Source organism: Mirounga angustirostris, unplaced genomic scaffold (assembly GCF_029215605.1).
Source record: "Mirounga angustirostris isolate CCGP_5_RB_7025 unplaced genomic scaffold, mMirAng1.0.hap1 SCAF_7, whole genome shotgun sequence".
NCBI classification, from domain to species: domain Eukaryota; kingdom Metazoa; phylum Chordata; class Mammalia; order Carnivora; family Phocidae; genus Mirounga; species Mirounga angustirostris.
In genome coordinates, this window is record NW_026991715.1 from 22,794,583 (window position 1) to 22,811,284 (window position 16,702).

General features: G+C 38.9%; 1 protein-coding gene across 1 annotated transcript in view; it reads left to right on the plus strand.

Moving 5' to 3' along the window:
• PRRC1 (proline rich coiled-coil 1) overlaps positions 1-16,702 on the plus strand; it is a 47,578-nt gene that overhangs the window by 20,023 nt on the left and 10,853 nt on the right. The window contains exons 7-8 of the mRNA XM_045892055.3: positions 801-904; positions 11,945-12,047. Coding sequence (XP_045748011.1) covers positions 801-904; positions 11,945-12,047 — 207 coding nt within the window. The remainder of the gene's footprint in view (positions 1-800; positions 905-11,944; positions 12,048-16,702) is intronic.

Genomic DNA, 16,702 nt, shown 5'->3' on the forward strand with positions numbered 1-16,702 from the left:
TTACCTCTGCTGTCCATAGGAAAAGTAGGCTAATGTATTATCCATGGTAGTTTTATTCAAAAATAGAATGCATTTTGTCTTGCTTTTTGAACACTTACTGTCACTTCTCTTATGATCACTGTTTATGAAGTGATTCAGATAAAGTAGTAAATAGCAACTTTACGAAAAACTTGTAATTTTCTACCATAAGAAATGTATTGATGATTTTGAGTTATCTATACAGTGTTCTCAGCCCCTCAGTTTTATTGCATAAATGGTAAATAAGTTTTGGTGCGATGTTTACATTTGCAGTTAAATATAAATCAGCTGCCATTTTGGTGCATATTTTAAGGCTATATTTAAAGGAAGTAAGAAGCAAGAGAAAAAAAACATTCACTTTGATACAATGGCCTACCTAGATACCTGAAGGGAAAATTAATTAAAAACTACTAGGACTGAAAAAAGATTTTTATCAGTAAGATATCCCGTTGGCAGATCAACATTAAGAAGTACATAGTTTCATTTTATTAGTAATAACCAAGTAGAACATTAATATAAAAATAACCCATTTCGTAGTAGCAACCAAAATAATAGTGTATGTGGGAATAACTTGGAATATGCTCTATAAACTGTTAATACTGAGGGGAACATGAATTGGACTTCTGTACTATTTACTCTTCATACTTCTGTATTTGAATGTTTACAATGGGTATATAGGTGTTCGTGTGTAAATGTATTTGTGTATTACTTGTATAACCATATTAGTATATTTAATACTGAATAATTAGAAATGGTTTCTAACCTACATGGTTGTCATTCAGGGTGCCCAGGAACGGATAGACAGCTTGCGTCGAACTGGAGTGATCCATGAAAAGCAGACTGCTGTGTCAGTAGAAAACTTCATTGCGGAATTGCTACCTGACAAGTAGGAGGCTTTTTTTTTTTTAACATAATTACAAATTTGTTTTCTTGTAATGAGAACTCTCAAGATCTACTCTCTTAGCAATTTTCAGATATACAGTACAGTATAAAGTGTAGTCACTGTGCTGTACATTTTATCCTCGTGACTGACTTTATAACTGAAAGTTTCTTTTAACAACACCCTTCACTCGTTTTACTTGCCCCCCTGCCCACCGCCTTTCCAACCATCAGTCTGTTCTTTGTATCTGTGAGTTCATATTTTTTTATTCCGCGTAAAAGTAGGATCATACAGTATTTTTCTGTGACTTATTTCCCTTAGTATAATGCCCTGAAGGTCCATTCATATTGTTGCAAATGGCAAGATTTCCTTCTTTTTCCATGGCTGAATAATTGTGTGTGTGTGTGTCTGTACACACCACATTTTCTTTATTCATTCTTCCATTGACAGACACTTAGGTTGTTTCCATGTCTTAGTTATTGTAAATAATGCTGCAGTGAACATGGATTGGTGGGGCGGGGGGGGGGGGGGGCGCATATATCTCTTCAAGGTAGTGTTCTCATTTCCCTCAGATAAATACGCAGAAGTGGAATTGCTGGATCAATATGGCTCATTTAATTTTTTAGGAACCTCCATATTGTTTTGTACCAGTTGACATTCTCATCAAAGGCTTGCTTTATCTCCATATCTTTTCCAGTACTTATTTTTTTGACTTTTTGGTAATAGCCATCCTAACAGGTGTAAGGTGATGTCCCACTGTGGTTTTGATTTGCATATCCCTGATGATGAGTGATGTTGAGCATCTTTTCATGTACATGTTGGTCATCTCTATGTCTTTGGGAAACTATTCAGAGCCTCTGCCCATTTTTTAATTGGATTGTTTTTTTGTTCTTGAGTTCGAGTTTTTTATCTATTTTATTTTTTTTATTTTTTTTAAGATTATTTATTTATTTATTTGACAGAGACACAGCGAGAGAGGGAACACAAGCAAGGGGAGTGGGAGAGGGAGAAGCAGGCTTCCCGCCGAGCAGGGAGCCCGATGCGGGGCTCGATCCCAGGACCCTGGCATCATGACCTGAGCTGAAGGCAGTCGCTTAACCAACTGAGCCTCCCAGGCGCCCTTTTTTATCTATTTTAGATGTTAAACACCTTATGAGGAATGTGATTTGTGAATGTTTTCTCCCCTTTAGTAGGTTGCCTTTTCATTTTGTTGATGGTTTCCTTTGCTGTGTAGAACCTTTTTAGTTTGATGTAGTCTTACTTACTGATTTTTGCTTTTGTTGCCTTTGCTTTTGGTGTCAAATCCAAAAAATTATCACCAAGACTGATATCAAGCAACTTACTCCCTCTTGTCCTCCAGGAGTTTTATGGTTTCCAGTCTTAAGTTCAAGTCTTGAATGCATTCGAGTTCCTTTTTGTGTATGGTGTAAGTAGTCCAATTTCCCCAGCACCATTTATTGTGCAGGCTGTCCTTTTCCCATTGTATATTCCTGGCTCTTTTGTTGTAAACTAATTGACCATATATGTGGGTTTATTCCTCAGCTCTCTGTTCTTTTGGACTGATCTTTGTGTCTGTTATTAGGCCAATACCATGCTATTTTGATGAGCATAGCTTTGTAATATAGTTTCAAATCAAAGAGTGTGATGCTGATGCTTTCCCAAGATGGCTTTGGCTATTCAGGGTCTTGTGGTTCCATACAAACTTTAGGGTTCTCTTTCTGTGAAAAATGCCATTGGAATTTTTTTTTTTTTAAAGATTTTATTTATTTATTTGACAGAGAGAGACACAGCGAGAGAGGGAACACAAGCAGGGGGAGTGGGAGAGAGAGAAGCAGGCTTCCCGCCGAGCAGGGAGCCCGATGCGGGGCTCGATCCCAGGACCCTGGGATCATGACCTGAGCCGAAGGCAGACGCTTAACGACTGAGCCACCCAGGCGCCCCGAGACTTCTTTTTTTTTTAAGATTTTATTTATTTGAGAGAGAGAAAGAGAGCAGAAGCAGGGGGAGCGGCAGGCAGAGGAAGAGGGAGAAGCAGGCTCCCCGCTAAGCAGGGAGCCCTATATGGGGCTCGATCCCAGGACCCTGGGATCATGACCTGAGCCGAAGGCAGGCGCTTAACCGACTGAGCCACCCAGGCGCCCTGCCGTTGGAATTTTGATAGAAATTGCATTGAATCTGTAGATTGCTTTATGAATAGTGTGGACATTTTAACAATTTTAATTCTTCCAATCCCTGAGTCTGGAATATTTTTCCATATATTTGAGTTTTCAGGTTTTTTCATCAATGTGTCATAGTTTTCAGAGTAGAGATCTTTCACCTTCTTGGTTAAATCTGTTCCTCAGTGTTTTTTCCTTTTGGATGTGATTGTAAGTGCTATTGTTTCCTTGTTTTCTTTTTGATAGTTTATTAGTATATAGATATTGCAACAGATTTTGGCATATTGATTTTTTATTCTGCAACTTTACTGAATTCGTTTATGAGTTCTAACTTTTTTTTTTAGTTTTGAGTGTTTTCCTGTATGTAGCATCATTGTCATCTGAAAATAGTCACAGTTTTCCTTCTTCCTTTCCAATTTGGACGCCTTTTTTTTGCTTTCCTTGCTTAATTGCTCTGGTAAGGATTTTCAATACCATATTGAATAATGGAAGTGGAAAGAATGGGCATCCTTGTCTTGTTCCTGATCTTAGGGGAAACACTTTCAGCTTTTCATTGTTGCATATGATACTAGCTATGGGCTTGTCATATGTGGCCTTTACTATTTTGAGTACATTCCTTCTAAACCTGTTTGGAGAGTTTTTATCATTAACAGTTGTTGAATTTTATCACGTGCTTTTTTTTGCATCTGTTGAGATGATCGTATGATTTTTGCCCTTGATTTTGTTAATGTGTTGTATCACATTGATATGTGGATGTGGAAACATCTCTACATCTCTGTAGAATAAATCGTAAATCATGTGTATGATCCTTTTAATGTTGAATTTGGCTTAATATTCTGTTGAAAATTTTTACTTATATGTTTCTCATGGAAATTGGCCTTTGATTCTCTTTTCTGTTGTGTCCTTGTCTGATTTTAATATCAGGGGAATGCTGGCCTTGTAAAATGAGTTTGGAAGTGTCCCTTTTCTTACTGTTTTGGAAGACTTTGAGAAGCATTGGTAGTAATTTTTCTTTAAATGTGTGGTAGAGTTTACCAGTGAAGGTGTCTGGACCTAACTTTTGTTTGTTGGGAGGTTTTTGATTACTAACTAGAATCTCCTCACTAGAAATCGGTCTGTTCAGATTTTTGATTTCTTTATGATTCAGTCTTGGTAGGTAGTAGTATGTTTCTAGAAATGTATCCATGTATTCTAGGTTGTCTAGTTTGGTGGCATATAATTATTCAGTAAGAGGCTTACCCTTTTGTTTGTCTTATGAGCAAAATACAATTGGTCCTGGGGGGCTGACACTGAATACCTAGTAAAAAAAATGTATCCTATTTTGGAGAAAATTATATTCTTGTCTAGCTATATCATTTAACTAGCTGTGTGATCTCCAAAGCTCAGCTCACATTTCTACCCAGGTTTCTCCTTTTTAATTATAAACTGGAGATAGTAATGCCTGCATTGTAAGATTGTGTGTACAATCACTGAATATGATAGCACTAAATTTAAGAGGATACAATGTTGTATTGGCTTAGAGGTAATTGATCACCAGTAACCAACATAGTCATTCACGCAGTTATTCGGCATAATGGAAGGTATGGGCAACAGGGCCTGGTGGCAGTCACCAGGTTTGAAATCTAGCAATGATGCTTATCTATTTAGTTTGGAGAATATTCAGAGAATAGGATTCGTTATGGTCTTTAAGGGCTTTGTACTTTAGATGGCTTTTTTATGGAAGAAATTATTTTTAACATGTTGAATTTATTTATACTGAAAGAGCTTCCCAACTGTTGAAATTGGTCTCTTTTGTAATCACATTTGGTTTTGTTACATTTTTTGTTTATTTAATATTGAGTAGCATTGTGCCTGGTGCTTTATGGCTATAGTATATTAAAAATGTTCTCCAACTCTGAGGTTATACTGTTGGCCGGTTGGGAGAAAATATGTACACAGATGAACAGTTTTAAGTGACTGTGTAAAATAGTGTGTAATTTTTTGCTGATAGGAAATGTTATATACAATTCGAGGAGAAATAACTGAGTGTAGAGGTAGCGTCAGATGAGATTCGTGAGTGATTGGGACTTGGACAGGATAGTGAAGAGTAGGTAAAATTTGGATAAGTGGCAGGAATAGGACATTCTGAGTGGAAGAAAAGCTTGAAGATGATGAAGAGGATTCTGGGGTCAGTGGTTACATTAGCTTTGCTGATCATTTGTTGGATTTAGGAAGTCAAGAAGTGGTTTGGGGACAGATGTGTGAAGAGCTTTGAATGCTAGGGTGAAAAGCTGCTTTCTCCAGATTGCTTTGGCTATCAAGGTCTTTTGTGGTTTTTTACATATTTTGGTATTATTTGCTCTAGTTCTGTGAAAAATACTACCAGTATTTTGATAGGGGATGCATTGAATCTGTAGATTGTTTTGGGTAGTGTGGACATTTTAATGCTATTGATTTTACTACATAAGCATGGAATATCTTTCCATTTGTGTCACCTTCCCTTTTTCTTCATTGTCTTACAGTTTTAAGAGTACAGGTCTTTCACCTTCTTTGCTAAATATATTCCTAGGTATTTTATTCATTTGATGCACTTGTAAATGGGACTGTGTTCTTAATTTCTCTTTCTCCTACTTTGTTATTAGTATAGAGAGATATACCAGATTTCCATGTGTTGATTTTGCAACTTGACTGAGTTTATTAGTTCTTTTAGTTTTTTGGTGGCATCTTTAAGTTTTCCTATACATAGTATCATATTCTCTTTCATTATTGAGGATTTGACTTCTTCCTTACCCAATTTGGATGCCTTTTATTTATTTTTTCTTGTCTGATTTCTGTGGCTAGAACTTAGTGCTCTGTTGAATAGAAGTGGTCAGAGTGGACATCTTTGTCTCAGTCTTAGGGGAAAATCTTGGTTTTTCACCATTATGATGTTACCTATGGGTTTGTCATATATGGTCTTTATTATGTTGAGGTGTGTTCCCTCTAAACCCACTTTATTGAGAATTCTTATCATGAACGGATGTTGAATTTTATCAAGTGCTCTTTCTGCATTTACTGAAATGATCATATGGTTTTTATCCCAGGTTTTGTTAATGTGATATATCACATTGATTTGCAGATGTTGAACCAGTCTTGCATCCCTGGAATAAGTCCCACTTGATTGTTGTGATTATTTTAATGTATTGTTGAATTTGGTATGCTAATGTTTTGAGGATTTTTGCATCTGTGTTCATCAGGGATATTGGCCTATAACTTCTTTTTTGTAGTGTTCTTGTCTAATTTTGCTATGAGGGTAATGCTGGCCTTGTGGAATGAATTTGGAAGTTTTCCTTCCTATTCTGTTTTTCTGGATAGACCTCTAAATAACTCAGAATTCTCTTGTGAAACTGCCTAGTCCTGGATTTTGTTTGTTGGGGGCTTTTTGATTACTTAGTTTTGTTACTAGTAAATAATCTGTTCACATTTTCTGTTTCTTCCTGATTCAGTCTTGTATGTTTTTTGGAATGTATATATTTCTTCCAGGTTGTCTAGTTTGGTGGCATATATTTTTCATAGTATTCACAAGTAGCTCTTAAAATTTTTTGACTTTTTTCTTGATTAGTCTGGCTAAAGGTTGATTTTGTTTATGGTTTCAAAGAAGTAGCTCTTGATTTTTTTTTTTTTTTTTTTTTGGTTTCTATTTCCACTCTGATCTTTATTATTTTTCTCCTTCTATGATCTTTGAGCTTTGTTTGTTCTTTTCCTAGGTCTGTTAGGTTGTAAGGTGGAACTTTTTAGTTGAGGTAGGCTTTTAGAACTGCTTTTGCTGTGTCCCAAGGATTTTCAGCCGTTGGGTTTCCATTTTCAATTGTTTCCAAGGATTTTTTGAGTTCCTCTTTGATTTTTGTGTTGACCCTTTGGTTTAGTAAGTAGCATATTGTTTGGCCTCCATGTGTTCCTGTTTTTCCTAGTTTTTTTTCCCTTGTAATTGATTTCCAGTTTGATAGCCTTATGGTAGGAAAAGGTGCTGCTTGATAGGATTTTATTCTCTGACATTTATTGAGACTTGTTTTTGACCTAACACATGATTTATCCTGGGAACATTCCATTTGCTGTTGAAAAGAATGTCTTCAGTTGGTTTTGGAAGGAATGTTGTATATAGATGTGTTAATAAATCCATCTGGTTGAAAGCCACCATTTTCTTACTGATTTTCTGTGTGGATGATCTATCCATCATTGATATAAGTGGGGGAGGGGTAAAATCCCTTAATGTTACTGTTTTACTCTCACTTTCTCCTTTGAGATCTGCAAATACTTGTTTTGCATATTTAGATATTCCAGTGTTGGATACACAGATAATTGCCTTATTCTACTCTGTTGGATTGATCCCATTATTACTATTATTATTATGTAATGCCTTCGTCTTTTATTACAGTCTTTGTTTCAAAATCTGTTTGCTCTGATACATGTCATGCTTCCCAGTTTTTGGTTTTCTTTGCTTCCATTTGCATGAAATATCTTTTTCCATCCCTTCACTTAAAAGTCTCCGTGTGTCTGTAGGTATAAAGTGAATGTCTTTTTTAGGCTGCATATAGATGGGTCTTGTTTTTTATCTAGTCACCCTATGTCTTTTGACTGGAGCATTTAGACATTTACATTTGAAGTAATTACTGATAGGTGCAGACTTCACCACCATTTCATTGTTTTGTAGTTTCTGTAGTTCTGCCATGTTCTCTTCTCTTTTATTGTGACTGATGGCTTTCTGTAGTATTATGTTGTAGTTTTATTTTTTGTGTATTTATAATAGGCTTTGGGTTTGTAGTTATCATGAGATTCCTATATAACATTTTAAGTTACGCAGTCTATGAAGTTGATCTGTTAAGTTCAGACACATTCAGAAAGCACTTTACTCATTCCTCTACCTTTTATGTATATGATGTCATATTTTGTATCTTTTTATTTTGTGAATCTCTGAATCAATTAGTGTAGATATAATTGATTTTACTACTTTTGCCTTTTAATGTTCACAATAGCTGTGTAAGTGATCTACTTCCTTTACTGTGTGTTTGCTTTTACCTGTGAAATTTTTTCCTTTTCTAGTTTTCACCTCTAGGCATGGCCTTTTCTTTTCTTAGAAAAGTCTTTTTAACATTTCCTTAAAGGTTGGTTTAGCGGTGATCAATTACTTACCTCTTCTTCAGGTAGAGTATTCCTGATTGTAGGTTTTTTTCTTTCTACTTTGACTAGATCATGCCAGTCCCTTCTGTTCTGCAAAATTTGTGTTAAGAAATCTGCTGGTAGCTTTATGGCGTTTCCCTTGTATTGTCTATAACTAGGTGCTTCCCTCTTGATGGCTTTAAGATCCTCTCTTTAATTTTTGGTATTCTGTTTATGTTTCTTGGTGTGGACCTCCTTGGGTTCGTCTTACTTTGGGTGGTGATTCTTGCACCTGGATCTGTTTCCTTCCCCAGGTTAGGGAAGTTTTTTAGCTCCTTTCTCTTTTCTGGGACCCCCATAATGCGAGTATATATATAGTATGGTTAATGTTGTCCCAGAGACCATTTAACCTATCTTCATTTTGTTTTTCTTTTTGCTCTTCAGCTTGCTTGATGATACCCTGTCTTCCAGATCACTGTTCTGCCACGTCTTCTTCTTTGCTGCTGATTCCCTCCAGTGTATTTGTCATTTCACTTATTGTATTTAACTCTGATTGGCTCTTTTTTATATTTTCTGAATTTATGCACTCTTTATCCAGTAGACTGAATCTCTGTTTCATTTAAGCATATTCCTGTCTCCTCATTTTGACTTTGTGACTTAGGTAAAACACTTAGCTCTCCCAGTCTTGGAAGGGTGACCTTTCATAGGGATGTTCCCTGTGCAGTCGACGTGTGTAAACGAGCCTTGGGGTGTCCCACTGTGCCTGGTGCTGGGGCCGCCATGGCGGGCCGACTTGAGCTGGTGTGTGCGCGCTAGGGGCACAGGGATCACTCAAGTAGCCGGCCGGCTAGAATGCCCGACTCTGCTCCTGTCTGTATTGTCAGGGTGGAAAGGGAACATAAATCATGGTGCTCCTGAGCACCTCCAACCCCAGAGAAAATTCTAACCGTTTCCCTACCTTTAGGGAGGTGTTAGTGGTGGGTTTCCTTCACTTCTCATCTAGTTGCTGAGTTCAGGCTGGGTGGCACTCAGGTCCAGCTGAAGGTCTTCACCCCACTCTGAAAGCTTTTCCCCATCCCCAGTGTTACTCCATTTTGTCCTCCTGCCCCAATTGGCTCTTTGACACCTTTAGATGCAGGAACTGTGACTGTGTACCTCATCCAGCTTTTCATTGGGAGCATTGATCTGCCATTAACTGTCCCATCATACCTAGATGTGGTATGTGGTATTTTTTCCTACCAAGTGCCTTTTGACAAGTACAGTAGCATATTAGGAAGATTAGGGAGAGTAAAAAACAGTTGACTCTTGAAAAGTATGGATTTGAACTGCACAGATCCACTTACTGGGTTTTTCTGATACAGTTCAGTACTAAAAATGTGTTTTTTCTTCCTGTGGTTTTCTTAACTATCGTAAGAATACGGTATATATGTTACATACAAAATATGTATTAATAGACTGTTATCAGTAAGAATTCTGGTTAAAAGTAGGCTGTTAGAGGTTTTTTCAGAGTCAAAAGTTAGATTTTTGACTGCACTAGGGGGTCACAGCAACCCTAACCTCCACATTGTTCAAGGGTAAACTCTAGTACTAGGAAATGCCTGGTGTCTAGTGTGGATTAAAGAGGAGAGAATGGAAGGGCTGTGACAGGAAGGTACAGAGGAGCAAGAGTGAGGACATGTGAATGGAGAGCAAAGCCAGGATCCATACCGCTTGATCATTCCTGCTTTGGCTCTTCTGTCCGCCGTGGTCCTGTGGGAAATAAGTGCACAGATAAAGTCAAAAACATGCTTACAACGGAGAAGAAACTAATCCAGGAAGAGCCAGACAGCCAAAAGAAGAGATCCCAAAATGGGTTTAGCCGTAACAAAGAATAGAGCTAGGACAGACCTGCCAGTCTTTGAATTCTGCATCAGTCCATGCTATATGAGAAAAACTAACATGACGTGTACCTTACCTGGACAAAGGCCTGTGTAAGCATGGACTATCCTTATTCTGAGTTTAACCCACCAAGTTGAAAAATCTTAGGTTGTGTGCATGGTGTGTTAAAATGTCCTTTTTTCTGAGAATTGACCGATGGTGGTAGATGATCTATCTTTTGTAAAACAGAGTGGCAGTTCCCACATTCTGTTACAAGATTTTTGCTGGTAAATGAAATCCAAGCATCTTGGAACCACAGTTCTTCTTAAGCCCTTTTTTAGTCAAAGTGACCCCTGTGGGATCGGTCAGAGTTCTTTCAGCAGCTGCTTGGAGAGGGAAAGGGAGGGAGACAGAGCCTTAGTGACTGTCCATGAATGTGGGGTGGGGCGGGGCGTGCCCGTGGAGTTGAAGGACAGTAATGAGGAGAGGAGAGCCAAGCCCAATGTTTCCCTAGCCAGCAGCACTAGTGAGAGAAATGGTAGAGGTTTTCATGGGCATGACCGTGGTTGCAGTTCTAGCTACTAAATGGGATATTCCAGTTCAGATGGTCAAGAGCACGACAATTTCAGATAACAAAGAGGACCTTCGAGTTCTTCTAATGTGTATTCACCAGCATCACGGAAGGGACTTTTACCTTCTGTGAGTCTGCTTTTCAGGAAGTCCATGCCTAACAGCTTAATCACCACGATTGTTCTCTGCTATCTGCATTATACACAAGTTACTGACTGGCTAATATGCCAAATAAAATTCATGTCTTTATTTAATGTTGTTTATTTGAAACCAAGTTTTAGGATAGGAATACTACAGACATTACCTGCTATCATTTTAATTCTTAGCAAAACTGTTATTTTGTATTTTACTTTGCTCTTTCTTTGAATATGTAAATAGAAGTTACCTAATTCATTTCGTATTTTATCACATTTCATTAGATCTACATATTCTTAAAAATAGACTGAACTTTTTTTGCTCTATATATCCTCTTGTTATCCAAACTCATGATTTCATGGCATCTGGTGGTTGCATAATTCTGGTTATCTAAAATGCTAGTGGCGTTACAGATGACTTAAGGCAATTATAAAATGTATTTTTATAATTTATGAGTAACTTTAAATGGAAGAAAGTTTTCTTGATTTCATGAAGTGTTTTCAAAGATATATTATCAAGAATAAAGATAAGATTTGTTATTTCCTCTGAATGAGCTTAATTTGCTAGTAACTTTGCAAGTGGGCTACATAGTAACCATAGAGATGGTAAAATAAAATTTCCTGTATTTTAGCAAGTGACATTTTTAAAAAGTTACCCGTGATCAAGTATTTGCATATTTAGATGAGTAACTATCTGTTGCTTTTTTGAATCCTCCTCTTTCCATCCTCCCTCAGTCTCAGCGAGGAAAACTTTACGTGGATAAGTTTCAGGTGTTTTTTCTTTGTTGTTGTCCTCCCTCCTCTTGGAATTAAGCCAACAAGTCATTTTATATATCCTTTTTTTTTTTTTTAAAGATTCTCATTTATCTATTTGACAGAGAGAGACACAGCGAGAGAGGGAACACAAGCAGGGGGAGTGGGAGAAGGAGAAGCAGGCCTCCCGCGGAGCAGGGAGCCCGATGCGGGGCTCGATCCCAGGACCCTGGGATCATGACCCGAGCCGAAGGCAGATGCTCAACGACTGAGCCACCCAGGCGCCCCTATATATACTTTTTATGTATTATCCTCTAGAAAACTGATTAGGAAAAACACTTCTTTTTTGAACTCTAATGTTTTATCTGAATGATACTAGTTGTTGTTTGGGTTTGTTCTGTCTGGTCAGTGTAACCTTTATTTGGCACATAAACAACTCAGTCCTCCTCATTCTGTTGCAGGTGGTTTGACATTGGCTGTTTGATAGTGGAGGACCCGGTCCATGGCATTCATCTAGAGACCTTCACACAGGCCACACCCGTGCCTTTGGAATTTGTACAGCAGGTTCGTTTTCTCCTTTTACATCACACTCCAGAGAAACTTGAAATACTGTCTGCAGAATACAGGTTTGTGTGAGATAGGCCGTACGTATTCTTGATTTTGCGGCTTCTTTTCACGTTCAGCCTTTTCTCTTTGCTTTTCAGTTTCCAATTTCTTTCATGTTGTGGAGTACCTTCCTCCTTTTCTCTTCCAGCTGTCTTTGAAAAGGTAATACGTGACAGGCTTAATCACTATTTTCCTCTTGTTTTTATGATTCTGTTCACTACTGTAAGAGCAGAAAAACGATTTACCTCTTCTGCTGGTGGTCTATTTACTTTTCATTATCTACCATTTTGGTTCCCCCATTACTTTCGTATCTTTTGTCTTTGTCTATTTGTTCATCTTTTGTTAACAAGTGGAAACCTGTTGAGAAACCTTACAGGAAAAGCACATGTCTTTAGGTTTGTTGAAAGCATAACTAACTCTTAGTTTACCTGTCACACAGTTTTTAGAAGAATGGAAGCATCATGTATAATGATTGGTTCCTTACCTTTCATCCTTTCTTGAACAAAATAGAATGTAAATATTGGTTTACGTGGGAGACTTAGTACTCCATGTAAAAGGGCATTTTGTTGACGTTTTCCTTTCTTCCATTTCATAAAATTTTCATCACATTTGTTCTTAAATGTCATTTCAAAACTGTCTCCTAAAGTGATTTGGGTCTTAGGCATTTGAGAATCTGATAAAAGCTATTGGATTCTCTCCCAAGAAAATACATGTACGTTCTCAAGTATAAATTTGGCTTTTATGTTTATAGAATCCCTGAAAGCAACCAATGGCTCTCTTAGGGCTTTACAGTTTCCATGAGGCTGAAGAATTCATGCTTGGAATTTTTAAATTTTATTGAACCTTTTACTTTTTATAATTTCCTTTCAAAAGTTCAGAGAAATTTATAGATGGTAACATTAAACTCATCCCAATATGAAGGTGATTTTCAGTGAATACTGTTCTATTACATCAAGAAATTAGATGAAGTGGCTGATTTTCTAGGAAAATAAAAATTGCCATTTAGGTTGAACCACATGAAACTGACTTTTTGACTTCAGAGACAGCAAATGTCAGTTTCTTCCATTCTGAAAAAATTGATAAAGTTTTCCATTTTATTTTATGAGACTAAACTACCCCCCCAAAAAAATTACAGTATACTATGACTTCAGAGCTAAATGTCAAAATTAATAGTACAATAGATAAAATTTAAAATTGTATTACAAGAACATTACAAAGGGTTCTAGACCCAATTATAATATGGGGGGGGTTCTGCCCCCCCCCCCTCCAGTGCCACCAAGCAATTTTCCAACACTGGCTGGGTGTCCTGCATTTCAACAGTCTTACACCTCTAGGATCTCTAACCCTAACCTACAGATAGCATCAGATCCTACAGGTGTAAGACTGTCTCCCCTGCCACCCACTTCAGACATCATAAGTTCAGGTTGTTAGCTGTTTGGCTATAAACCAGAAGTTCTCATGACCCTCTCTCCTTGGGTTCAATTAATTTGCTAGAGCAGCTCATAATAGCCGATTGGAAGAGATGCAAAGGGCAAGGTATGGGGAAGGGAGACAGAACTTCCATGCCCTCTGAACCCTTCGTTATTCGCAAATCTGTCATGTTCATTAACTCAGAAGCTCTTCCAAACCCATCCCCCATCCTTTTGGGGTTTTATGGAGACTTTGTTACATAGGCATGATTGAATCAGTGGCATTTGTTGACTGGGTCAACCTCCAGACCCTCTTCCACCTGCACACCCCTCCCCGACTTGTGGGGGAGAATGAGACAGAAAGTTCCAGCCCTCTAATCACATGGTGGCCTTCCTTGGCACCCATCCTTAAGACACCTTTGTCTTTCTCCCTGCTTAAAAAATTACAAGGTTGTTAGGAGTACTGTGCCACAAACTGGGGTCCAAGATCAAATATGTATTCCTTATTATAAACCATTAGCATTACACTCCAGCCCTGGTCTTCATTTTTTTTTTTTTTTTTAAGATTTTATTTATTCATTCACGAGAGACAGAGAGAGAGAGAGAAGCAGAGGGAGAAACAGGCTCCCAAGGAGCAGGGAGCCTGATGCGGGACTCGATCCCAGGACCCTGGGATCATGACCTGAGCCGAAGGCAGACGCTTAACCATCTGAGCCACCCAGGCGCCCTCCAGCCCTGGTCTTCAAACACAAATTCCTTTTAGCAGAGTAATCACAAAGGTCAAAAGATAACTTGCACGTTAAGTCAGTAATTGATGACTATCCAGTCTGTCATCACATCCTGTCAGACTGTGTCCCAGGGAAAGGCCACTCAGGTTTGTAGCCTTCTGTTTCTATTTTGTCAGGTTCCTAAAACAGGAGTGGAATCAGTAATATGGCTTCACCCTTGTACACAGGTGGAGTAATTGAGCAAAGAGACCGTGTCATCGCTTATCCTGAGTCTCTTTTGAGGGTTAGCGTAACATTCCGTTTCCCTCATTATATAACCCATTAATTCAGTCCTTTACCCACAGCTACAGGTTATCCTTTTTTCAATCTATACCCAAACTTTTCTACCTTTTGGACGCACGTTACTTTTAGTCTGTGTTGGTCTTGTTGGAGGCAGCACTACTAGGCTAGGCTGTGAGTGCCTCCCCACTCAGTCCCCTTCTGGCCGAACTACAGGCACCGCTCAGACTCTGCAGGTTTGGGTCCAACTGCGGAGACGATCAGGCCAGTATCACAATGAAGTATGGCAAATGTATTTTCAGTTTCTCAGTGCATACGGGTTATGTTTATGCTATACTATAGTCTCTTAAACCTGAAATAGCATTATATTTTAAAAAGTTCACATTTTAATTAAAAAATGTTATTGCTAAAAATTCTAACCATCATCTGAGCTTTCAGCAAGTTGTAATTACCGACCACAGATCACTGTAATAAATAAGGAAAAAGTTTGAAATATTCTGAGAATAACCTGGATATGACCAGAAGTGAACAAATGCTGTTGGAAAGGTGTGTAGCAACTCTGTTGACAGAAGTCTCTGTGAAAAATGCAGTCTCTGCAAAGCCCACTTGAGCGAGGTGCGACGGAAGGACACACGCCTGCAGTGAGCCAGCTCCGCCACAGGCCGTGTTGCTTCCTGCGCTGTGGCCCCAGTTCTGCCACACAGAGAGGCACATCCTGCCCCTCAGGCCCTTAGGAAGTGTAACATAAAGGTTAAAAACAGACAACCATTTCTTGCTTAGGAATCATCTGTTTCCCACATCTGCAACATCACATAGGGGAATGAAAAGTTGACGTGATCTGGGGAAGGAAAAAAGGTCACTTTATCAGCAGCCTCCTCCCTTTGCCAGAATTGCACAGTCCTTACCATCATCCTTGGCCACCCCCTGCCCCAGATCCACAGGAAAACAGAGGGATGTGTCCAGTAGGGACACTCCTTTTCATCCCACTCATGTTGTGTGTCACACTCCTGAAGTCATGTAAGCCAGCAGCTTCATGCCTTTCTCTTCAAGCCTTTTGCCTTTCTCCCACTTTAGACCACCAGGCTTTCAACTGCCCGGTTCCATTCTCTGTCAGAGTAGAATGAGTTGTCAGGTGTGTTCCCTGCGCTGAAGGTAGGATGCTCGGCCATCCACATTGGTACAATATCATCTTCTATTTTGGTTCTTTTATTGTGGACCCAGGTGGCCACCTAAGGCAGGGATATTGGCTTGTCCGTTACACTCACTTTCCAAACCTGGAAGTTCCAGTGGGATCGTGTCCTACTTCACTGTACCCTCAAATTCTCAGAGTGATTTGCATAGGGCTGTGCCCCATAGGGGCATCATTTTAATACGTTATGTTCCCATTACACCTTCCTGCCTGACCGTGTGGCCAGACCATTGGCCGCTGCCTCTGAGTCAGTAAAAACCGAAACATGGGGCATTTTTTCTATCACTGCTGAGAAAATAGGGTGCATTTCAGCATGCAGAGCTGATTATTTTTAGCCTTTCTCCATCAGGGTGGTGGCCTTCCATATATACTGTTGTCCGCTCACCTTGGAATTGCTGTCCACAAACCAAGCAGCTAGCTCTGTGTTGTTGAGAGTTGTTCACAGGGCACTGTCTACATGGCAGATGATTCTTACAGCTTTTCCCATGGCCTCAAAGTGAGTCCTAGAGAAAAAGAGGTGCCTTGTTCATGATGGTCTCCCTAGGCATCATGACCCTCTACATAAACCACTGCCATCCCTATTAGGATGTTCCTAGACATTATGGGTATTTCACATTTCAAAATCATTTTATGTCCTTCAGTGAAAGGGGTAGCTTTAATAATGTCTACTAGTAAATGCCCCCCAGATGGAAATATTCTACTCCCAAGCCCCAGTAGAGGTCCCTCCAGGCACACTCAGATTTTTGCCATATTCCTCAGTTAAGCTCCACATGGGGCAATGGCACAGAAAATTAGTCCCTGCTAGCATACCAGCATTGTCTTTTACTTTTACTTTAGCTATGGTAGATAACAACAACCAAGCGTTGGACTGTTTGCCTTTTTCTTAATAGTTTGCATTTATGTATTCTGTAAACCAACTTTCCAGGAGATGGCTCCATCTCTAATTTCCATTGTTAACTCTACCTTTAGTGACAGAGTGCAGCCCAGATGCTGCTCCATTCCAGCAGT